A 25,618-nucleotide genomic window follows, 5' to 3' on the forward strand; every position below is an offset into this window, starting at 1 on the left:
AAACTGCAACGGATACAGCAAGGCGTATTGCTGATTGCACTACCAGAGCAATTGTTATCAGTCGCCTTTCTTGTTGCTTAGGACCACAGTCCACAGCCCTAGCCCCACATCACAAAGGGAGATTAGAAGACCTTCCATGTGAAGACTCAGACCTGTTTACTTCAAACATTGATGAGTCCCTAAAAAAGATCACGGATGAGAGAGTCACTGCCAGGTCCTTGGGTATAAATCCTCTTTATTCTCATCCAATGAGAAGCAGACCTCCTTCTCGGCCTTATGCTCCATAGAACAGGTGCCCTCGGTACAGTTCTCACCCACCTCACCACTCCTTGAGAAATGCTCAGCCCTTCTTCTCCTCCGCCACCTCCTGCTCTCAATCTCATAGGAGGTATTTCAAGAGCCAGCCAAAGGACAGCTCTTGCTCCACTAAGAACAAACCAGGACCCTCCAAACAGGATTTTTAACAATCCTTCTTCCCCCCCTGCTCTGATAGCCTGTTGTCCAGTCTCTGGGCTTGGGAGCTAATCTCTCCAGAGCTATTGACCCTCTCGATTAGGAGGCATGTATACTGTATGGAGTTCAAGACAGTTCCCCCAAATATTCCACTCTTCACCAATCCGGCTTCTCCACCTTCCTTTGCTGGTTGCAGAATCTCCGTCTTTGCTAGCAAAAACTCTTTAAAAACCTGCACTTTGAGCTTGACCCTCAGACTTCGGAGTCAGCAAGTGGCAAGCCACTTTAAACGGCTGGACTGGGAAAAAAATACTCATAATGTATAATGTCTAATATTTTCAAGATTTTTTTGTTTAAAATAATTTTGGCAACAATTAATATGCTATATTTTTATTATAATAATGCATTATTAAAAAGTTCAGTATTTTCAATACTGTAAAATTTAGCTTAATATCCAGACATGTCAATAGTCCTACCTACTGTGACTCTGTTCAAATAATACACTTTCATTTACTGCACAATTTGTTTTCTATCTCCAACTTTTCCTGCCTCCGATGGCAAAATTAAAGATACATGGTGTTATAATAGCACAGGAACAGCAGTTGGCAATCTGTCTTAATTATTGGGTATACAGTTCTAAATGCTATGTTATAAATTATGCATTGTATATTGTTAAATCAGTAAAAGAAGTTTATGTTTGATAGGAAAGTAAGTATTGCATATCTTTCAATTTGAATCTCCCTGTGGCTTCAAAAGTTCTGGAAATGTTAAACTCTCCTACTACGTACCAATACTTGGAAGAAAATAATTAGCAAAACATGATTTTACAAAATTTATTTGTGTAAAGTTTATTCTTTGTACAGTAGGAACTTACAGTACATGTCATATGTATACAATTTGTACAATAATGCTTTCCAATACAATGAAAAAAATTAAACCCCTGAAAAACTGTGCACTTTTTCAAAGTTTCAGCTTTGCTTTGCACATTGCTTTGTGATTATATGAGGCAATAATTCTATAAGAATCATTTACGACATCCCACTTTTGTATAACCTCCATATGACACAAACCTGTGGTCAGGGCCAGATTAACCAAACAGCATAATGGAGCAATAGCTCAGACCACTCCTGGTTTCATAAACACCTTTGAAATATTTATTTCACAAATTAAACAACTTTGGGTGGTCACAGGGTGGCCTGCCCAGCCGCTTGCCATCAACATGGCAAGATTTCTGGCCCAACTAGCTCCAGGGCTGCCCCTAACAGCCATCCCAGCGCCCTCCTTTCTTTTCATCTGTGCCTGAAGAAGCTCCTGAAGGCTTCCAATGTGCATGTCCAGAGTGCTGACTGAACTGGGGAAGAGTGTGGGGAGGGCCTTCTATTTGTCCCAAGCAGGATGACAGATAGGAACTCACAATTGTTTTTTTCTAATCATTTACACACCATGCAATCACTCTCCCTTTACGGCAAACAATGATGCCACCGCAATTACAAAGACAAATACTGCATTTTTAAACAGACACAACCACACACCCCTGATCTGTCATACACCCATCCAAATTTCCCAAAAAGAAAACCTGCATCACCTTTGCCTGCACCGTTGAATAGAGTGAACAGGTTGGGGGAGGGGGACTCTTCTCTCTTGAAGAAATAACGCTGCTTCTTCGCCATCTTTCTTCTTTGAGTCTTCTGGCCCTGCCCATCGGCTGGTTATCCTTACTGGAAGTTGTAGGGCATGTTCATTAGTTCTGGGAAGCTGAATGGGATTTTATAAAGCAGGTGTCTTGGGATGGAAAGTTTTATGTGAAGACCAATTCTCTCTCTCTCTCTCTCTCTCTCTCTCACACACACACACACTTTACTGCAAACTTCTGAGGTTTAAGGTTTGTTTCTTCCCCTGAACTAAGAATTATTTCACACACTCATCCCCATAGACAACGTATGTTTATTGACAATACAAAGGGAAGGCTCTTGAACTGTAGCCACTATAATCTACCCTTATGTCTGATCATTTCTCTTCCTGTGCGTATTTGTAATTTCTCACATCAATTCATATGTAACATTTGCCCAAACAGTTAACAAACCATTTTACATGTATGGAAATTTCCAAATGTTTTCAGCCAGTTTGACTTAAGCTACTACCTACAAACCACAAGACAGCCAGCAGAGTGGGTGAAATCCCCACAGAAGCTGAAGCAGCAGGGACTGATGGACTTACCCACAAAAGTATTTTGGAAGTAATAGTTTGCCGTTTAGAATCTGATCCTAAATAAACAAAAACAGTTTCACAATTGCTGAACCACAAGGGAAAAATTTTGGCCTTTCAAATGTTCACTGTGAGCTGCTTCCCCATGCAAAACTACAAGAGTGATCTCCTTCCAAGTACATCTGCAATGACACCAATTAAGAAGTTGAGCTGTTGAAAGACTGCTGTTGACTGTCTGGCACAGTGATGGCTCAGGAAATAAATTACCCCACCTTGTCACCAGCCAACACAAGGTACCAAGGAGGTATTTGATGTTTCAGAATAAATGAGTCTATCTGTATAATGATCTTCCTCAGTTTGGTTTACATCACTACTTCAGGTTCTATGTTAAACAATAAGTCATCATTTCCCCTTCTAACTTCAAGTAGGAGAGGCGATTCCTTCATCACCGCCTCTTGCAGGTCAGCAGATGTCATTAATGGACGTCCGTTCACTTTAACAATTATGTCTCCATCCTTAATTCCACCTCTGTATGGGGACGGGGGAGAGAAAGAGAGAGAGAGAGAGAAAGATTCTCAGTTGAAGTTTATATTGCCAGGTATAGGTCCAGAAGAGTTAGCTGTGTTAGTCTGTAATTGCAAAATAGTAAAGAGTCCAGTAGCTCCTTTAAGACTAACCAACTTTATTGTAGCATAAGCTTTTGAGAATCACAGTTCTCTTCGTCAGATGCTACTACAGACTAACACGGCTAACTCCTCTGCATCAGTAGTACCTTTAAGTCTTTAAGCTCTCTTCATCAGATGCGTGAATGATGCATCTGACAAAGAGAGTTGTGGTTCTCGAAAACTTATGCTAAAATAAAGTTGGTTAGTCTTAAAGATGCTACTAGACTCTTGTCAGGTATGTAAGTGGATGGAAGTTCTTACTACAGTGGCAGAGTGTAGTGGATAGAGAGGTGGACTAGGATCTGGGGAGACCCGGGTTTGAATCCTCACTTTTACAATGGAAGCTTACTAGGTGACCTTGGGCCGGTCACAGTCTCCCAGCCTGGCCTAACTCACAGGGTGGTGGTTGAGGGGGAATGTTGTTCTAAGCTGCTCCAAGTTTCCAGCTGAGGAAAAAAGAAGAATATAAATAACTGAATCCATCTTACATAGAAGGGTCAGCTTCACATACTTCTGGAGAGCTATTGTACATTGCTGAAATCTGGGCAATATGGGCTAAAATGTTCATACACATTTTTTCTCTACATATTATCATTTCTTTAACTGAAAGTCAACTTCAGCTAGCAGGTGTCCCAATTCACTTAAGAGCTGCTTGCTGGATTCTTTCACAATAAACAGTTCCAAGGTGCCTAATGCCTCACATTAGAAGGGAAAAGTTATCTGTTAAATGCACCTTCAAGCACACATGCCAGCTCTCCAAGGGAGCCACTGCTTCTGAAACAAATAGAACCGATTCTTCAATATAAAAGAAAATAAGTTTTCATAGTCAGTGTTCTACTCAGTTCACACTGGCTGTCATGCAGCACCCTTAATTATACATTAAAAGATCAAAACCGTTCTCAAAATATGGAAATGGCAAGTTACAGATCTGGCCAATTACAGAAGCAGTCTACGCCTTCTACCATTTTCCATGTTGTGCTTACTTTGGTCAAGAGGTGTGCATGGCTTATTGTGGAGGTCATTGTTGTTTTCTCCTCAGTTCCCAAGCGGGGAGGGTATGCTACTCACTGAATGACTACTGGCAGCACTGGAATCTAATTCACCGTTGATATATCACAGACTGCAAATCGAGTGAATCCACAGCCGAGATCACAAGATAAACACACAGTCTGTAGCCAAGCTAGAGACCACAAGCGCAATAAGCCGGGGCAGAGATCTTGAGCCGCATACAGAGCAGCAGCTCTCATCAAAGCATACACAAAGACGGCCTTCCTGAATAAGCTGCCAGCTGCTGCAAGCCAGTTTGGTTCAGAAATGGCCACTTTCCCGCTTCGAAAGCCCCCCATGGACACAGCCCCCCATCTCTTCCACTCCTTCCCAGGCAATGCAAAGGTTTAGTACTGAAGTCTCTACCTCCATCCAATTCTACAAAACTCAGAAGATTTTTCTATTATTTTCTGACCCTGTTCTCTGGACGTCTTACATGTGCTCCCCCCCTCCCCTTGCCAGGCAATCCTTCCTGAGATTCCTAACCTCCAAACGGAGGTAGGCCTGACATTCACTTGGCACCTCAGGTGCCCACAGGCTCTTAAGCGTGGTGTGATGGCCAGAGAGTTGGACTAGGAGAAACCCAGGCTGGAATCCTCACTGTGCTATGGAAGCTCACCCTGGGCCAATCACAGACTCTTGCCCTAACCTACCTCAGAGGATTGTTGTGAGGATAAAATGGAGAGGAGAACAGGGTAAGCCTCTTTGGGTCCTCATTGTGGTGAAAGGCAGACTATAACGAAGACAGTAAGTCACCCGACATAGCACCTCCCCCTTGCAGAAAAGAACTGGTAATATTTCTCCCTTCACGTTCCTTGCTGCCCTTCCCCTTTCTTCCTTCTTAATTTGCTGTTCTCCAGTGGCCAAACGACACAATACATTGTTTAATGAGTCAGGTCCACTCCACGCACATGCAGCTCCTAAGTGCAGTAACGCCCCCCAGGCCTCCAGTCAGAACAGCATGGGGTGGGGAGAGGTGGGGGCCCCTCCTCACTTCTTCACTGCAGTCCTGAGCCTAATTGGGCTCAAACTTTTAAAATGATGTCCCCACTGCCCAGGGGCGGTGCCAGGGTTTCTGGTGCCTGCGGCTGCCCCCACAAGCACACGCACATAGTGCGCACGTGCACCCCCCGGACTGCATGATGATGTCAGCACTATGTGATGATGTCATCATGCAGCAAGCTGGCCCCATTGGCCCATGCTCCCAGTTGGGCATGGCTGGTGGCTGGGGATGTTCCGCATGCTGCCCCGGACGCCTGCTGTGCCTGGCCCGTGGCTGCTGTGCCTGGCTGGGTGTGTGTGTTGGTGTTGGTGGTGGCAGTGGCGGTGGCACAGGGCTGGCTGGCTGCAGCAGCTGTGGGCCAGGCACGCCAGCTCCGTGGCACACGCCTCCACCCCTGGCACCCCCTCCAGTGCCCCCTTCAGCGCCTCAGTGCCTGTGGCGCCCACCTCACCGCCCCAAAGGTGGTGCTGGCCCTGCCACTGCCACTGGTAGTTGTGGGCTTATTTATGTTACAATGCTGTAATATGGTATTTTGAAGACTTTGATTTGTCTCAATGAACTCTCTTTGATTCTTCTGTCAAATCCCTGCCTCTGTCTTCAATCCCCCCTTATATCAGAGCCCCATCTCTTGGTCAAAAAGATCTCTAAAATAAAAGCAATGATGGTCTGAGTGCACGGTATAGTGGCTAGAGTGATGGTCTAGAATCGAAGAGACTGCAGGTTCAATTCCCTGCTCTGCCACTGAAAGTTGCTGGGTGACCTTGGGCCAGTTACAGATGCTCAGCCTAACCTACCTCACAGGGTAGTTGTGAAGGAGGAAATGGTGAAGGGGAGGAGGATGTGAACCCCTTTGGGTCCCCAATGAAAAGCAAGGTGTAGTATAAAAGCAGTAAAATTCAAAAAATATAAATAAAGTCCAGGTCTGCATATTTCTCTCCCTAGCCAGGCGTTAAAACCGAAGCAAGCAGCTCCTTGTGGGCCAAAATGGAAGAGACAGCAGGGAGAGTTTTCTTTTATACGCTTGGCTATTTTGTGAGAGGCTGAGCCCAGTTTAGGAAATGGCTCACCAACACAAGGCATGTGCCTAAGTGTAGCACACACACAGGAACAAGGAGCAGTCCTATGTAGTTGGATGTTTCAGCCAAAGAATCAGAGAAGCTGCACACGATATACCCTAGCTCTGAGCTGAGTTAAAATCAAGAATCCTGATATGCCAAGTCCCATCCAAAGACACGTTCAACTTGCCAAGTGAACTTGCAGGAACTCTCGTGCAACCATTTCCAGTTGGGGAGCTGGTCCCAACTTATTCTAAACTTAAATGGTTGCAGGGCTGTTAGAGGAGTGACTTTGGCACTGGCACTCTGCCAATTAGTTATTGTAATTGCCAGGCGGTAGAAACCACTGACGTCACAATTTTGCAGAGAGGTGGGATATAAATCATGTTAAAAATAAATAATACTTGAGTCATAGATCCAGAGGAGTTAGCCGTGTTAGTCTGTAGTAGCAAAATCAAAAAGAGTCCAGTAGCACCTTTAAGACTAACCAATTTTATTGTAGCATAAGCTTTCGAGAATCAAGTTCTCTTCTTCAGATACATGATCCAGTTCGGATCATGCATCTGAAGAAGAGAACTTGATTCTCGAAAGCTTATGCTACAATAAAATTGGTTAGTCTTTAAGGTGCTACTGGACTCTTTTTGATTTTAATACTTGAGTGTAGCAGGCTCTCCCCTTAGGCGCCCTCCTCCCCAACAAGAACCTGCTCACAAAATATTATTTAGAAATAGACACCACGTGGGGACTCTGTTTTCTATTGCAATTGCATTCCTAGGCATGTGCTCCAGAAGCAAAATGTCCAATATTTCATTCTGACATTTCTAAAGCAGGCTTTTTTTCATCCCTTATCACCCCCCCCTCCAGATCTATATGCAACTCCTGCAGAACGCCTGGCATCGCCTCTCCCCTCCCTTTGCTGCTTCTAAAGTTGCCTACCTCTGGGGCAGCACGCCGGAGACCAGCAACTGCTTCTGTTTGGGAACTACATACCTGTGAGATGGGGAATTTGGAATAACTTCATGTACATAAATTCCACTACTGACATCAGGAAAATCTGGATTATTAAACTTCAGTTCTTCGACTAGTCTGAAAAATGTACAGAAATATTAAGTCGTCTCAGTATTAGTAATGCTACTATTGCTGCTGCTAGTTCTATTTTTTAAAGCCTTAAATGTATTTTTTCTTCTAAATAACAGTTTAAAGAAGAAAAAATTCTATCTCAAAAATTTTTTTTTAAAAAAACATTAATACATTGAGTTAAATTGGCTGTACGAGCAATATTAAGTAACCCTGACTTAGAATGGAAATACGTGTTACAAATTTCCTGGAGGTGCTCAAGTGCAGGATTGTACGTGTGGTCCTCAATTCACATGCAGGCTGGTCTTGTTCAGTGCACAGGCATGCTGCTTTCATGGGAGCTCCCTTTGTGTGACTGCATCTGCAAGGGAGTCCTTTGCTGGGAGAACAAGTACCTTAGGCTCCTTTTACTTGCCAATTTGCATTTCTTTAAGGGGTGAGAAAGTGTCAAGATCTGTATTTCAATGAATGAATGGGGGGGAAACTGTAATAGTTTTAGCAGATGAGGAGAAACTGGGGTTGCCAGGTCCCTATTCCCTCCTAGTGGGGGTGGGGGACCTGGCACTTATCTCGAGTACACACGCTCCAGAGCTTGTGCGATGAGGTCACTTCTAGAAGTGGCATAATTGTGCCGGCTGCAGGAGTGCTCCCATGCTACACATGGGGCCAATTCAGCTTGTTTGGGGCCAAAATCGACCCCAAACAAAGCGCAGGAGCACTTCTGCAGCCAGCATGACGTCACTTCCAAAAGTGACACCATTGCACCTCCTGGGAGCACAAGCACTATGTATGTTTCCTGGGTGCCTGCCGGTGACCTCTGCGGGGCTTGCTTCCTCCTGCCAATTGCTGGTGGATTGGCAGACAATGGGGTAAGCCCCTGGGAGTCTGCCTGCCACTAATGGGCACCTCAGAACTCTCTATACTGAAGGTCAGAATGTATTCACATGGAGAAAATTGAAGTATGACTTTGCGAGCAAATGCATGGAAAGTTGGAGGGGGGACACGTGAAATGAGGTTCACTAGAGTGTCCCTGGGTACTTCGTAATGTGTATTTCCACCCGTATTCACACTGATGAAAGGCAAGATGGGTAGGCTAATCAATATCACAGTTTCTGTGTGTGTGTGTGGGGGGGGGGGTGATGCCAAGGCTTGGAAGGCCTCAGTAATCCTGCAAGGGGCCTTCTGCTCTGCAGGCGAAAGGAGGACCACAGGGCTTCCCAGGCCTGGAAGAAGAGGAACAGGAGGAGGGGAGCAGGAAAACATGGGCAGGAGGCTGAATTATGATTTTATGGGGATTACGATTATTCAGGGGAGGGGAGTGACGGATTAGCAGGCAATGAGTCTCTCTCTCTCTCTCTGCACTGCAAACTTAGAGCCAAGCTACAAGTGATGAATGATGTAGTGGTCAAGTAGAGCGCAAGTGAGCAGGGAGAAATACACACGAGTCTGTTCACTTGCCGTTCAAGTGTCATTCGTCACTTGTAGCTTGGCTCTTAGTGGAAATAAAAGATCAGCTACCCATGATTTAAATCAGGATGAGGCCACTGATCTTCTATCTACCACAGCAATTTGTCTGTGGCGTCTGGTCTGGTCCAAATGACTCCAGATGTAGAGCATCAAGCAAGGGCTGGTCTGGGGGGCAAAGAATTAGTGATGAAGAGACCCCCCCCTGCCATGTCTAGGAGAGACTGCTGCCTAATTCACCTTGAAAGGTAATGTGAGCACTGCAGAATGGTGCCTGTCATCACAAAACTTTGCTTTATCCTGACAAGGCAAGGGGCTCTCTGCAATTTCCTTCAGAACAGCTAAGTTTATTCTACCATCCTTAAGGAGAAATCCCAGGATTGCTGATAGGAAAAGAAACAGGAAAACTGAATTAGGATCCCGTGTGGTGGGGGAGGGGTGGGGCTTGCAGACTTCTCGACAAACCCGCACGCAGGCACGGGATCTATTCAGGGCCAGGACCTGGGGCAAGTGAAGCACCCCAAATGTATCACAGAATAAAAATGCTTCCTGATCTCGATCAGGGGTGGGTGCGAGGGAAGGAGGGGGAGTGGTCCTCCTTAAGCCACACCTTCACAGAGTTTCCTGGAGTTTTGGCAGCCCTTGAGCCTTGAGGGTATTGCAAACAATGGGGCATGGCTATGAACTTGGCACCTGAACTGGATGTCTTGGGGGCTCACAGATGTCTGGATTGCAAAAGGCTCTGCTGGTGCCTATACAGTAGCTACTCACCAAGGGTGGTTTTTTTAGCTTCAAATGTTTCTAGGTTGCTTCTCTTGGCAACCCAAGATTGTTCTCCAAGTGGTCAGCAGGAGATCATCTGGGCCTATCATACTCCAAGGGGGCAGCAAATCACTAGGAAATCTCTGCTCCTTCTGACCTGCCTACTCCCACACTACAGGACTCACGCAAGCAACCCTCTTGCACGAGCCATTATTTGTCCAGGACTGTCGGCTGTTGGAGAATTTGAGTAAATTCTTTCTTCCGTTATGATGCCTACAGTCAGCCAACAGCAGCCTCCTCTATGGGCAAGTAGAGAGATTATCATCTTTCCCCCTTGGAATCTTTCCCTCCTGGGATCCATAAAACCCCAAGTCACTGTATCTTCCAATGGAAGAGCTTTTCAGCAGTCAAGCATTTGGTCTTTTGAGATTTTCTTTTTTTTCAAAAGAAGACTGGCGTCTCAGAAATCCAGGTGAACACTGGAGGGAAAACTGATTAGAGGCAAAAGGACATTCCCTTGCATGCCCCAATGTTTCCTTCTTTTACAGCATGCCGCTCAGGAAGCTGCGGCTTGGCCTAGGCAGGAAAGGGGGGGGGAAGGAGGGTTTTTTCCCCCCATTCTTTCTCCGCTGCTTTTTTGTTACGTAAAATTACTCTCACCTCCCCTTGTTTTTCAGCCCCCAGGAAAATTGCAGTTTGCAGAGCAAAAATTAGTTGAGGACAGGTACAATTTTTATGCAGGACAAAAATGGAAGGGAAATGGTTAAGAACACCCCTGCCCCCTGCACGAGTCTTCCACTTTCCACTGCAAGTCCCTATGTTTGCATTTTGAACAAGAAAAAAAATCTACATGTCACAGGCACTAAGATAGTCAAGATATACCTGGGACCTTCAGACAGATCCACAGTGGGATGAGAACGGTCACCTGCAGCCAGGTCCACTCCTGCTGAAAACAGGAATGTGTGACTGCACCTGCCAAACGACAAGTGAGGCAGACATGGGTCCATCCTGTGGCTGCCTGTGCCATTTGAGAAGCCTTTGTGGTTGTCTGAAAACTGCTGCAAGGACCCAATCTGGAGCACTTGCACAGCGGCCCCAGTAGCCCTTCTCCCCTCCCCTGGGCCTTTTCAGGTGCCCAAACAGCCCTCCGCTGCTGTCTTAGCTCCTGAAAATGTCAGGGGTGAGGGAAACAAGAGCTCTTCACTGCACACTCCTCAAGTGGCAATTTTATAAAAAACCACCAATGCTTCTAAAATGGTGTCAGTAGCCATGCGATGGACCTGTGGCTGCTGTCACTTGCAGTTTGGCTCACAAGCCTAAACACGGAAGAGCCATTTCTTGGAGGCAGAAAGAACAGCTCAGCAGAGGTGTGCAACTCAGGATATTTTGCATTCTAGTACATTAAGACAGACTTACACAGGTGTTATCGTCAGCATCCTTAAGCCAATAAACCTTTTCTTCCCGTCTAGAATAAGAATAAAAATAAAAACCCGGGATAAGAAACGTTTAAGTTAGTGTGAAAGAGAATCAGCGAAAACACTACAAAGCATATTGCGTGGTGGAGTTCTTGTCTAACATGGGGCATCTCTCAGAGCTGGGGGCCAGGACTCCTCAGCTGTCCACTGTAAAAGGTCATCTTGGGCAGGGCTTTTTTTCAGCAGGAACGCAGTGGAATGGAGTTCTGGAACCTCTTGAAAATTGTCACATGGCTGGTGACCCCGCCCCCTGATCTCCAGACAGAGGGGAGTTGAGATTACCCTCCGCGCCGCTCAGTGGTGCGGAGGGCAATCTAAACTCCCCTCTGTCTGGAGATCAGGGGGCGGGGCCACCGGCCATGTGACCATTTTCTCCTAGGGCAACCCACCGAGTTCCACCACTTCTTTTCCCAGAAAAAAAGCCCTGATCTTGGGTAACATTGGCCCTAAGCCACAACCTGCCCTCCTGACCCCAACGGGGGAGCCAGCAGCTGCCCCACATGAGGGGCTCTGTTCAGGTGGGAGAAAAGACTGGAACTGGCCTCTGGGCTTGGCATACTCTTTGTTGGAGGGATGTAAGGCAAGAAGGGTTGAGTAGAAAGCCTCAGATGAAGGTTTAACATTTGCAGCACCAAGAAGGGCTCCAAAAACTAAACCTAAATCGGAAGACTAGGCTCTTAGAAGAAAGGCTGGGTTCCAATATGGAGGGGGAGGCTGTTTCTGGAAAGGGCCAAAAATCTGCTCTGTGTGTGTGTGTATACACAATATCTATTGGTATTGATATCTACATCTACATCTACATCTATATCTAGACAATATAATGGATGAAATTCTCTGTACATTTATGTAGTCCCTTCAAGAAGATAAACGTAAAAGTAATTCCAAGTTTTAAATTTTTATCTTAGAACAGCAGCACACCTATTCATGAACTCTTCTTTCTTTCTGGACGCAGCTCTGGCACCTGGCCCACCCCTAAAGAAAGCTTGGCATTACCCCCCCGCCCCCTACCGCCCAATGTAAACATGTCTTCAACATCTTTCTGGAAAGCAGGGTTTCCACTCAGCAGAGGAAAACAAACTTTTTTGAACGACTGCACGGGTGGATCTGTTAACATGAACTACAAACACAAAGCAAATTGTTCATATATCTCATACTCATATATACTTCCAAGTGGAATTATTGCCTGGCACGCCACAAGCAATGACTGAGCAATAATTTAAAGCAATGCCCAAGGAGCATGCCCCACTGACAAGCTCTCAGTGGGACCCTTTTCCAACCCCTTCTCCTCCCTAAGAAACGGCACATCAAATGGCCACGTCTGGAGGATCTGTGGCTGGTCCCCATCTCCTCTAATAATCTCCTTAAAAGTCTCTCCCATTAATTCCAAAAACACTATAAGGACTGGATTGGCCTTCCAAGTTCAGAAGCTAAGATTATGCTTTTATTTTTATCATTTTAAGAGTTACATTTTTAAACAACTTCATTTTTTAAATTAATAGACTATAAATTCAGTGAGGCAGCCATGTTAGTTTGTTGCTGTAAAAACTAATAAGAGCTTAGCACAGCTAGCTCCATCCACAAACACTTCTGATTCAATCGATCTGTCTGTCTTGAAGGTGTTACTGACTCCTTTGTAAACAGATACTAGGAAGTCAGGAGAAAACACTGGAGGAGCCAAAGATGGCATTGTGGCCGACAAGATGGGCATCAACGGTTCTGGACCATGGCGTTACGCCAGTCAGCAAAACTGAGAAACAGAGAAATCAGATTCACTGATAAACTCCATAAAATATATAAAAGAAGATTTTATACTGCTATTTGTGTTTTTCTTGGTACATTTTTAAAATAAAAAAGGATTGGGTAGGCTCCAGAGGGGAATGAAACCTGATGGGATGTGATATGTGAGGTGGGGCGGAGGGGGGGGACATGGTGCCATGCCCTTTGCAGGGTACAAAAGAACAAAAGGTGGAAATACCAGCCCCAATTGTTTACACACAGTGTTGGAGCTACCAGGGGGTTGTTCTAGGCAGACCTATTCCACACTGCTAGCAACAGGGCTACACACTGAGTCTCTCTGCATGAGATGCCTTGGTACATGTTCCTCAAGTGTAGGGAGACACAATGTTAGTCAGGAAGTGTAGTTTAAAAAGACAGAGCTGGCGGAGATCACTTCTCGGAGAATTTGTTAATTTCATCATCTCCCCGAAGGCTCTGTCAATTTCATCTCTCTGTCTTTTAAAACTATCCTTCCTGGCTAACATTGCATCTCCCAACATGTTCGTGTAGAGAAACTCACTAGCTCTCTCAGGATGGGAGTGGTGACTGGGAAAATATATTTGTATCAGAAAGCACCTGGAATGGCTTCGGAAAGGTTTGTCAGAAAAGCTGGGATTCAGGTAGAAGAGTAAAACAATATATGATTCTGTTTCAGGGCCAACTCTGCTTAGCTTCTGAAATCTGATGAGATTGGGCTATATCATGCAACCTTCCCACCTCATTCTGTTAGTACACAATGGCCTTTTTTGCATGGATGATTTTTGCCGTTCTTGGCTTCATACCTCTTTGGGTTTTCTTCCAAACTCCTTCAAATTTCAATGCAGTGTTTCAAAAGTTCTCTTCCGAGTTTTCTCTCCATGCAGAAAAAACGCAGCCAGAAAACTCAGAAGAGAACCCTTGAAATGCTACATTGAAATCTGAAGGGGGAGTTAATTGTCCAGAATTTGGAAGAAACCCTGAAGAGGCATGGAGCCAAAGGCGGCAAAAATTGCCTGTGCAAATAAGACCAACCGCAATTTGGTTTCTGATATATTAATAGCATTTGTGTCCAGTTCTCAAATTAGAAACAATGATAACATTTTCTCCCATAACATATTAACTAATGTTAACATTTCACCTATCACAGTCAGTATGAAGCATTTCCCAAAAAGGCAGGAGGAGACTGAAGCACGCCAAGCAGTGCTTTATACCAGGGCAAAATACAGGTGACTCTAGTAAAGCTAAATTACCTTTTAAAAGGGCAAACCCGGCAAGCTATTATAGCGTTGCTTTGTGCGGATACTTCTGGGAATTTGCTAGGCTGACCGAGAGCATCTTGCTTGGACAACATAATTATCTGCACAGAGTGCAGAAACAATCAAATCCCCCTCCCCTCCCTGTTGCTGACCAATTTTACCTTTACTTTGTTTGCTGTTATTCTCCGACAGGAATTGGGAGATCCGATCAGATGGAATGGCAAAGGAAATTCCTGCAGTAACCTTTAAAGTATTGATGCCAATCACTTCCCCATCCTGTTGAAACAAGACACAACTTTCATTTATTTTGAATGCTTTCGGCATTATTTCGCTTTTAGCATCGACCACAGGCAGCTTGTCCTTTCCTTACTGTTATTCTGCTGTGCTGTGAATATGGTAGGGGCAATGTCTTGGTGCAAATGTGGGGCTCATTTCAGAATGCAGGAAAGAGCAATTCCACTGGGAGAGAGGGCTGAAGCCGATGGGAAGCCCCTGCATGCGCCAAGCTCCAGGGAATCTAAAATCCACTGACGCACAACAATGCAAAATCTGCCGTCCTAGACTTGCATCCTAGACCCACAATGACCCATCTAGCCCCACATTCTGTGTCCCACAGTGGCCAGCAGAGATGTGGGGCAGAACATTTTCCAGCACTTTATATTTCCATAGAAAATTTTCCATTTCTAAAGATTCACTGTTTCATCTAAGTAATAACAATGAACAGGCGCCTTGGCAGTTTCAAAGTTCTTGTTAATATTTTTCAGATGATTAGACCTAAGAATCATGTGATAGGTTACACATATGTTTTTTATTGACCTGTAAATGGCAGGGAGGGGGGCGTAAAACCACAAAAATCCCATCATATCAAAAATCAAGTCATGGATTTACCCTGTTTATCTATGCAGGTCAAGCCTCCTCTCACAGAGGGAAAGGAATCCTGCAATCGCCAGTCTGTTGTGGAACAAGTCGTGCAAGGTATGGGGGGTCCTAGAGATCTCTGTGAATATATTTACTTAATTATCACCCATTGAGTCTCAGGGAGAACACACAGGGCCAAGCTACAAGTGACGGATGACACTCGAACGGCAAGTGAACAGACTCACGTGTATTCCTCCCTGTTCGCTTGCGCTCCACTTGATCAAGTGGAGAGCAACTGAATGGCAAGTGAACAGGGAGGAATACATGTGAGTCTGTTCACTTGCCGTTCAAGTGTCATCCGTCACTTGTAGCTTGGCCCACAGGGAGGAATATCAGAACTTAGAATACCACTTAATCTGCTGAGCACAGCCAGCTGAATCATGCAGGCAGCCGCTCTGGGGCCACAGGTGTTTTGAGCAACCTACTTGCCTGGCAGCTCTGCCTGCTGCCACACTCAAGGTCAGAAGACCAAAAGATACTTCAGGGCCTTTTTCAGATGGACTAGTAGTGCGTGTCCACAAGAAGCTGCTTGGTCATGGTACATCTCCTTTTTTTTTTGCCCCTTTCCTGATATGATTCACATTCTCTTTGTTGTTTTCATTGCTGCAAGCAGCGCACAGCGGCCTTTATCCAGGGAGCTGCTCTGCTGCTGGTCCCCAATCCACCCCCCCAACACACACACTGTGGTCCACACTGGCAGTGGGCAGCCGGGGAGGACGGGGGCCTTGGCTGGGAGCAGTAATGCAAGCATGGTACAAAGCGTGGGGGTCTGCACACCAGGGGTTGGCAACCTCTCTGCATTGTCCTGAGTTCACAGCAGAAGAGATCCATGAGTAAAACTGGGTTTCCACTCACAAGATCTCTTTCACAAGACAGGGGGGAAAGTCTGAGAGTCCCTTTTTTCTGAGCAGTCGGTCAGAGAATACATTGGAGCATCGATATATTGTCGAAGGCTTTCACAGCCGGAGAACGATGGTTGTTGTGGGTTTTCCGGGCTGTATTGCCGTGGTCTTGGCATTGTAGTTCCTGACGTTTCGCCAGCAGCTGTGACAGGCATCTTCAGAGGTGTAGCACCGAAAGACAGGGATCTCTCAGTGTCAAACCAGGGAAAGACAGGGATCTCTCAGTGTTTGACACTGAGAGATCCCTGTCTTTCGGTGCTACACCTCTGAAGATGCCAGCCACAGCTGCTGGCGAAACGTCAGGAACTACAATGCCAAGACCACGGCAATACAGCCCGGAAAACCCACAACAACCATCACTGGACCATTGACCTCCCATTTCTCTGAAGTGTAGCTCTCTCTTGCTCTGTATGTGTCACTAGCTGCCATTGCCACGCGGTTAACCAGACTTTGATGTGTTCATGCCATGTGCCAACAATCTGCATTTGCACAAAATCTGTTACATTCTGCATGACCTCTTGAGCATGCGAAGAGTACAAACGGGCTCTTTCCTTCCTTGCCTATGCCCGCATTAATCCGACCTCGCCCACCACACAGACTGCATGCACACCGGTTGCTAGCAGTCACATAGCAAGATTTCTCCCCTCGTTTAGAAAAAGATTATTCCCGTACATCCCTTCTGCCTTATCTTATGGATGATTTGCTTCCTTGCCTGCAGATCTATTGAGATTTTTGACTGAGTGTTCCACTGTTGGGCAAGCACAAAACAGGTACTTCTGTACACTTAAGAGCCCTGTTTCTACTGAGGAGAGAGGCGTGTCTCACAGGACGCTTTGTTCCGAGTGATCCCCTCTCACAAGCCTCACTCCGTCCCTGCCCCTTTTCAAGCTGCAGACAGGTGAGTGAGGGTGGTGCAGGCCAATGGCAATGCCTGATTGGCTCTGCATGTTGCCACCTGCACGTGCCTTCTGTCTGCTGAGGCTCCCCTTTCAGACTTCATATACCCCAAGAAGAAAGCATCTGTCTCTCTTATCTTTGCCTCCACTACGGAGACAGCTGACACAAACAGTGTTGTTTAACCTGCACATTCAATAGGGTTCCCAAGTTCCCCTCAGTGGCAGGCAAACTCCAGGCCATTTGCCCGGTACCTGCCAATCACTGGCAATCAGCAGGAAGTGGAAAGCTGCCCAGCGATTAATAATGATGACATTTGATTTAAAGACCGCCCTTCAGGACAACTTAACGACCACTCAGAGTGATTTACAAAGTATGTTATTATTATCCCCACGACAGTCACCCTGTGAGGTAGGTGGGGCTGAGAGCTCTGGAAGAGCGGGGACTGACACAAGGTCACCCAGCTGGCTTCGAGCAGAGGAGTGGGGAAACATGGCCGTTTCCACATGACTTACCTTCCTCTGGAATGTCGCGGAACGTTGCAAAAAACACGTGGAAGATAGTGTCTTCTCGCACAAAATCACACCAGGAAGACGTGATCATCCGGGAGTTTTGTGCGACATCGCATCTTCCTGTCGTGATTTCACGTGAAAAGACGCTACCTTCCGTGTGTTTTTCATGATGTTCCACAATGTTCCAGAGGAAGATAAGTTGTGTGGAAATGGCCCATATCTGGCTCTCCAGATAAGAAACCCACCACTCTTAACCACTGCACCAAACTGGCTCTCCACTGGCTTTGCCTACCACTGGCAGGCAACCCAGGCAAATGCACTCCCAGGTGGTGCAACGACGTCACTTCCAGAAGTGACATCAACATGCTGACTACAGGAGTGCTCCTGCGGCTCTCGTGGGGTCAATTTTGGTCCCAAACAGGCTCCACGAAGCACTCCTGCAGCCAACACCATGACTTCTGGTGAGCACCATGTCCCGTTACCGATAAGATCTCCAGTTGCCAATCGGAAGCTGAGCTGGGCAAGAGCTCCACATGGCCCCGCTCACTTTCTAAAAACACTTGATGATGAGTACCAGGAAAGTTGTCAGTGGGTGCCATAGTGCCCATGGGCACCACACTGGTTTCAGGAGCATTGACAAGTATCAGAAAATTGACCAAAGGAGACAGGCACAGCCCTTTGCATGTGTATACCGCACTCTTCAGATTCTAGAATTTAGCAGGGAGAGGAAAGACTGCTCGAGACCTTGGAAAGCCACACAAAGTAGACATAAAATCCAAGCCTCAAGGAACTGGACTGGACTGAAAAGCCAAATGGAAGCTATCAAGACTGCAGGTTTGAAATTATTTCTGAAATTCTGTGTTTTTTTTTAAAGCAACTATTTCATCCTATTATGGAAACACAAAAATGCAGTAGGTTCTTACCAAGTTGACTAGAGGTCCTCCTGAATTTCCATACTGCAAAAACAAACATTAGAAAATGTTAAGCCATAGTTTCAGAAAACGCAAGCCATCTTTCAAAAAAGATGTTTTTAATTCTAACAGCTCACCCCTATGTTGGAAAAAATGCGGAGAACTTGGCACGTTCACACACTGCTGGTGGAAGTGCAAATATACAGCAGAATACTGGGAAATTTTTTTACACCAAATTACTCTTATCACATCTTACTCTATACTCCTAAAGTCAGAATTAGTTTTTCTAGACCTTTGGAAAGACCAAACAATACCAAAAATCAGACAAGACTTAATATCTACCTTGTTAGTAGTGGCTAAAACCACTATAGCTTTAAGACAGAAATCACACTTACCTGCAAATCTGGATACCTGGTTAAAAAAATATGGGAACAACTAATAATGGAAAAAATAACCGATAGAATACACCTTCTGGCAAACCCCTCAGGAACAACAGATTTCTATGCAAAATGGCAACCCTTTTTAGATTTTCTTTCTAAGAACAATCTACTGTTAACAAAACTCCCTCATCAAGCAATTATTAAACTGGAAATTTAGGATTTACAATAATTTTTAAGGAACTTAATTATGAAAGTTTATCACTATAAGCGTATGTTATTGTCTTTTTAAAAATCTTTCATGTATAAAGGTTGTATAAATGTAGTTTGGATATGATTCTTGTATGTTTAATTGTTTGGAAGAAATAATAAAATATTTTTTAAAAATGTTTTTGTATTTCATTATTCTATTATTTGGGGGTGGATAGTGCTGAGTAAGAAAGATAAGCAAACTGCACTTTCCTCTACAGCCTCAGATCAAACAGCAGTCCAAAGTTGTGAAGCTGTTCCTTAGCAAGAGGACAACCCTGTCCTGCTGTACCTCCACTTTATCTGGATAAAGCTTTGGTTTGTTGGCCCTCATCCAACCTATCACTGGCCGTTTCCACATGTCTTACCTGCCTGCAGAACATCACACAAAAGACCCGGAAGACAGCGTCTTCTTGTGCAAAATCATGCCAAGAAGATGCTGTTTTCTGGGAGTTTTGCACAAAATCGCATTTTCCTGGCGCAATTTCGTGCAAGAAGATGCTGTCTTCCGGGTCTTTTGCGCAATGTTCCGCAGGCAGGTAAGATGTGTGGAAACAGCCACTGTCTTCGTGCAATGTTTCAGTACTGCCATCATCTCAACTAAGAGCCAAGCTACAAGTGACGCCTGACACAGGTTGGACACTTGTCAGCTTCCCTCAAAGTTTGATGGGAAATGTAGGCGTCCAGGTCTTGCAGCTTGGCTCTCCATTTAATTGAAGTTTACAAAACAGCAGTCTATGGGAGGGAGAACATGAGGTCAGGAGGGGAGTGCAGGCGTTGGGCTCTCGCCGCCCCCCCCTTCCCCTCCGCTGGGTGTGTGGGGGGGGGGTTCTGTAAACTTCAATTAAATGAAGAGCCAAGCTGTAAGACCAGGATGCCTACATTTCCCATCAAAACTTGAGGGAAGCTGACAAGTGTCCAACCTTAAATGATGAGCCAAGCTGTTAGACCAGGATGCCTACATTTCCCATCAAAACTTGAGGTAAGCTGACAAGTGTCCAACCTGTGTCAGGCGTCACTTCTAGCTTGGCTCTGAGTCAGCTGAAAAAGAGAGGAAAGGCTGGGTGTCACTGGCACATAGGTGAGGCTTCACTCCAGATCCTCATATTACCTCACACAGCAGCTTCACGTAGACATTAGAAAGCATAGGAGGTAAGAGGAGACTTGGCTGCTTCCTGTCATACAAGCATCATCAGAACCCTGAGCAGATTTCTCTCAAGCATCATCTTCCGGTCCTTACTTGACAGATAAGAGCAGAGCCAGTTCTCCCCCACCCCCTGCCCACACACACCTGACAACTCAAGAGGTCACCCCAGAAGATGGGCCTGCAGGTAGCTGTGAGATCCACAAGGGAGCCTCGACTTACGTTGATAATGGCATCTGTCTGAATGTAGCCCATATCCGAATCACGCAGGCCCAGCTCTTTGCCATCCCGCTGGGCTGTGCTGACGATGCCTGTCGTCACCGTGTTCTGCAAAGCAAAGGGACTCCCAATGGCCACAACAAACTCCCCCGGCCTCAGATCCCCAGATTGGCCCAATTGGAGGACAGGCAATTTTTTCTGCAGGAAAAAAATATATACGGCTTACATCGGGGCAGATCAAAACCTGAACACTGGCAGGACAATTTTAATGACTGATCAGAAATAGGGATCCTGGGGAAAGGTTCCTTTGATCAGAAGTGGGGATGACACAGATTATGCTGGCTCCATTGTGTCTGCATGTCAGAAATTGAGGCTCATTGCTATGCCGGAGCATAAAAGTCATAGGTGGTCTTGGACGAGTCCCTGCTACTTAGCTTAGCCAATGGCACAGGGTAGTTGTAAAAAGAAAAGAGTCTTGAAATTGCCCTAGTATGGGAAGAGGCAAAGAGGCCTCTAGAAAAGAGAAGGCATCAGGACTTCAACATCCTTCAATGTTTGGTTCTTTCCATCCAAATGCTCCTTCCTTGTGCCTTCACCACACAGCACCATATAATTTCAGTGTTAAAGAAAGAAAAGCAGTATCAACAACAACATTTTAGAAATCAGACAATACATTTTCATGTGGCATAGTAAGTGGTGTTGCATGTCATCGATATTATTTTAAAATACAAGAACATCATTCTTTAACTTTGACCCATTTTTAAAGGATCGCTGTGAACACTAATTTCAAAGATGGAAAGGGTTGCTACATGACAAGAAGTCCGGGCATTGTGCACTGCCAGGTGCCACCTGCATGATCAACTGTTAGTCGCAGGGTTGTGGCAACACAGTGTGAGGATAGCAATTACACATTGCAAGAAAACACCTCTGCTCGGACAGAATTTGTCTTTAATTGTTTCACCGTGCTGTTTGGAGTACTTATATCAGAAATTACTTTTGCAAACAGGTTCATTTCAAGTATAAGTTTAATTTGATTTAGGAAGACTGCTCACATTTAAAAATGAAGTGATACCTCAAAAGAAAAGAAAAGAAAAGAAAAGAAAAAAGAAAAGGAAGGAAGGAAAGAAGGAAGGAAAAGAAAACCAGTGATGTAAAAGCCCAGCCTGACTGATTTCAATGGAGCAAGCATTTGGCCAGTACTGATCAGGTTCTCTTTTGGCTTCTTACCCGTGGATTTATCTTTATGGTTGCTATGTCTGATTTCTTGTCAATGTCTTGGATGGTCGCTTCATACGTATCCCCGTTCTGGAGCTGCACTTTCAACTGCTGCCGCCCAGTGGCTGTGCTGCTGCTGGACACCACATGGGCATTGGTAAGAATCAGTCCCGTGTCAGACATAATAAAGCCAGAGCCACTGGAGAGAGGGACGTTACGGCCAAACAGAGGGTGCCTGTACAAGAAACCGGCATGGACAGCTCTTAAGTCACACAGTGGGCAGAGAAACTGGAGCAGGCCACAGTAATCATCTACACTCTACATACACGGAGTCACACACATGCCACAAGTGATAAAATAAAAGCCTTTTTCTCTTAAGTAGGGGAAGGCAACGCTTTTGGCCTGAGTGTCAAAAAACTACAACATGATCTGTGAAGGGGCTCATGTGCCAACAAATAAACACGTGTGTGTGCATGTATGTGTGAGGGTCATACTGGGTCAGATACATCAAGAACAAACAGTACCACCAGCATTTCAGAGGCTTCCCCTGTCCCTTGGGTGCAGAAGTGGCCCTGCATGTGGAGTAAAATGGCCTGGGGTGTCACCCTCAATGGACCCTCTGGAGCCAGTTTGGTGTAGTGGTTAAGAGCGGCAGGACTCTAATCTGGAGAATTGGGTTTGATTCCCCATTCCTCCACTTGAAGCCAGCTGGGTGACCTTGGGTCAGTCACAGCTCTTCTAGAGCTCTCTAGAACACCTCACAGGGTGTTTTGTTGTGGGGATAATAATAACATACTTTGTGAACCTCTCTGAGTGGGCGTTGTTGTCCTGAAGGACAGTATATAAATTGAATGTGGCTGTTGTTGTCATTCCGCACCCTGGCTGTAAAGATCACACAGCTGCTAAAATTGGTTGACAGATGAGGAAAATCATGAAATGTTGTGGAAGTTCACAAGCATTTGAGAGCCATATTGGTGATTCACTTGAACACCTGGAGCTGTCTCCTCTGGGGTCAGAACCTAAGTCTATCGATGTCTCCTCTGTCTGCCAGAAGTTCTCCATGGTTTTGGGCTGAGGTCTTTTACATCACCTATTTTTACTTATATATTTACTTACTTACTTCATTTATAACCTGCCTTTCTCATTGAATTACTGAATTAGAAAATTCAAAAGAGGTCAATATAATATATATACAACAATCAATGCAGCAAAACTAGATTACGAAACTAGAGAACAATGAAATAAAAAACATATATTGTTGAAGGCTTTCATGGCTGGAGAACGTTCGTTGTTCTGAAGATGCCAGTCACAGCTGCTGGCGAAACGTCAGGAACTACATTGCCAAGACCATGGCCATGCAGCCCAGAAAATCTACAACAACTAAATAAAAAATAGTCTAATACATCTTTACTGCTCCATGCTGGCTGGATTAACTGGATTGAAAATTGTTTTAAAAGATTGTCCGTGTACTTTTGCTTGAGTACAAAGAATTGTTGTCAACAGGACTGCTCCAGAATTGCATTCCTCTACTCTTTCATCTTTCAGGGCATGAGTGTTCCACAGGCTCACACAGAATACTTGGATGAAGCAGTGGTTTAGAACCCTGGATTGGGGAAGGCAACGCAATCCAATTTGCTCAGCTGCCTGCACTGGAGCATCACAGTAACTCAGAACTTGAGCGAAAGCTGCCAAAACTAGGAAGGCTTCAGCTGTACTCCGCTTGCAAGGATGCACACAAGCACCACAACAGGCCATGCCCATGACTGTTACAAACATGCTCAGGTTCGTTGTGACATCTGATAGCAGACAGGGAATACAGAGGCCTGAATGTCCTTGATTCTGGAGTATTTTGTTGGACCTGTACTGGATGTGCGTCTAGATGATTCTTGGACAGGGACCACCACCCCATGCTCTCTTTGACCTGTGTTGGTGCTCCAGGACAAGCAAGACCTGCTGTGGCACAGCAGGGAAGGAGCATTCAGTGTCTGTGCCAGACACATTTAGGAGTCCAGAGAACTGCCCCTCCCTCCAGACCTTTCACGGAAGGATCTGCCACTGACCTCAGGGTGACTTCTGACTTTGTCAATGTGCCTAACGGAGGAGAAGAATGGATAGGTGGGTTGAGAACAGGAATAGGTGGTACTTTTAATGTCTATCGAAAATCATAGGCAGTTCAAATCCCCACTGCGTCAGGGAAGCTCACTTGTTGTCCCTGGCCCAGTCACACTCTCAGCTTAACCTACCTCAAAAGATTGTTGTGAGGGGAAAAAATGGAGGAGAGGATGTTTTAAGAAGCGTTGGATCCCATTAGGGAGAAAAGTGGGGTATAAAATACATAACGCTCAACAGGGCTTTTTTTCTGGGAAAAGAGGTGGTGGAACTCAGTGGGTTGCCCTCGGAGAAAATGGTCACATGGGTGGTGGCTCCGCCCCCTGATCTCTAGACAGAGGGGAGTTCAGATTGCCCTCTGCACTGTGGCATAGAAGGCAATCTAAACTCCCCTCTGTCTGGAGGTCAGGGGGCGGGGCCACCACCCATGTGACCATTTTCAAGAGGTTCCGGAACTCCGTCCCCCCGCATTCCAGCTGAATAAAAGCCCTGACGCTCAATAAAATAAAAGGCAAGAAATTTACCTGAGAAAAAGTTCTATGTGCACAACGGCTGGCGCAATCTTTTCCACCACATCTGCGATGAAGTTAAACTTATACCTTGGGCTGTTGGGCTGTGGATGATCTATACTGGCAGAGAGAAATGGAAATGTCATTCAGAACTGAGAAACAAGCTGTGGTGTTTATCTAAACGACTCATAAGGCTAGCCTCAAAGACCATCTTACACATGCTGACTCCTTTCCTCCCCAGATGTCTGTCAGCATTAGTACCCAGAAAGAGAAAAAAACAGAAGTACAGAAGGAAAATCTCAGCTTGATTTTTTACAATGCTGCGCTGGCTGGACTGAGTGGAAAGAGACCATCTGCTATCTTGAGGGCACATGGCTGAGAATTCAGTGGGCCAAGAAGAGTCAAGATAAGCAGAGTGGGACTTACTCAGACTTCACAGCTGTAAATTCATCACCTGGTAACCGATTGCATGTGTGAACCCCATCATTGTCAGCCAACCCACCGGCCAAACTTTTGTGTCACTTCATATCACTAAGTTCTCATCTGGGAGTGTTCGTGAAGCTACACCCCTTGCTAGAAGGCCAAGCAGAGGCAACAGTTGATTAATTGTGCAGATATGCCAATTATGATCCTCTCTAGAACAAAATAATCTGGCCTCATATAACCTCTTGTTTGGACTGCAGTAGGTTAAAAGTACAGCCACCATTCACAAGTTCAGTACAATGGAACGGAATAGAGGCTGAACCGGGGTTGAATAAAGACTTAGGATTCTTATCTCACTATAGATGCTAACCTCTGCTCTAATCAAGCTGCATTGTACCTTTTCATCTTGACTCCCTGTTTTGCTTCACCTCTCCTGCCTCTTGTCTGGGATATAAAGTCTCAGAGATCTACACTCCACTCCACTGAAGAAGGGAGCTTTGACTCTCAAAAGCTTATACCCTGAAAAATCTTGTCAGTCTCTGCCAATGAACTCAATGCCTGATATTGAGGGAATCAGTCAAAGAAAACATATTATATTGGTTCCACACAAGTTGCATTGATCTCTCATTTGTTTCCAGAATTAATTAAAAGTGCTGCCCAAGCGCTTTCTGGCACTGGCCTAAAGAACTTCTGGGCATGATGCCCCCAATATGAAATATCCTGCCTCTCAATATCTGGACAGTACTGCAGTTTTTATGCAAGACGAGCATCACTTCCAAGCATGCTTTTTTGGCCACAGGCCCCCCAGCTTTGGGGCCAGTTGTTCAGTGAGTCCTGGAGGTTCCAAGCTCTCCTTGTGCCTGACAACAATAACAGCAGCAGCAGCAGCATTTATATGCCGTTCTTCTAGACAGATGAGTGCCTCACCCGGAGTGGAGAACAAATTAGTGTCATTATTATCCCCACAGTGCAGCTGGGGAGCTGGGGCTGAGAGGAGTGGCTTACCCAAGGCCACCTAC

At 45.5% G+C, this 25,618-nt stretch overlaps 1 protein-coding gene across 1 annotated transcript in view; it reads right to left on the minus strand.

The window, feature by feature from the left end:
• Positions 1 to 983: 983 nt before the first annotated feature.
• The window catches only part of HTRA3 (HtrA serine peptidase 3), a 39,182-nt gene continuing 14,547 nt past the window's right edge, over positions 984 to 25,618 (minus strand). Inside the window, exons 2-9 of the mRNA XM_054999263.1 lie at positions 24,192 to 24,291; positions 21,571 to 21,793; positions 20,347 to 20,541; positions 18,367 to 18,399; positions 14,379 to 14,493; positions 11,148 to 11,196; positions 7,419 to 7,514; positions 984 to 3,186 (exon numbers count right to left, since the gene is read on the minus strand). Coding sequence (XP_054855238.1) covers positions 3,021 to 3,186; positions 7,419 to 7,514; positions 11,148 to 11,196; positions 14,379 to 14,493; positions 18,367 to 18,399; positions 20,347 to 20,541; positions 21,571 to 21,793; positions 24,192 to 24,291 — 977 coding nt within the window. The 3' untranslated portion in view covers positions 984 to 3,020. The remainder of the gene's footprint in view (positions 3,187 to 7,418; positions 7,515 to 11,147; positions 11,197 to 14,378; positions 14,494 to 18,366; positions 18,400 to 20,346; positions 20,542 to 21,570; positions 21,794 to 24,191; positions 24,292 to 25,618) is intronic.

The sequence above is a fragment of the Eublepharis macularius genome, chromosome 15, assembly GCF_028583425.1.
Source record: "Eublepharis macularius isolate TG4126 chromosome 15, MPM_Emac_v1.0, whole genome shotgun sequence".
NCBI lineage: Eukaryota > Metazoa > Chordata > Lepidosauria > Squamata > Eublepharidae > Eublepharis > Eublepharis macularius.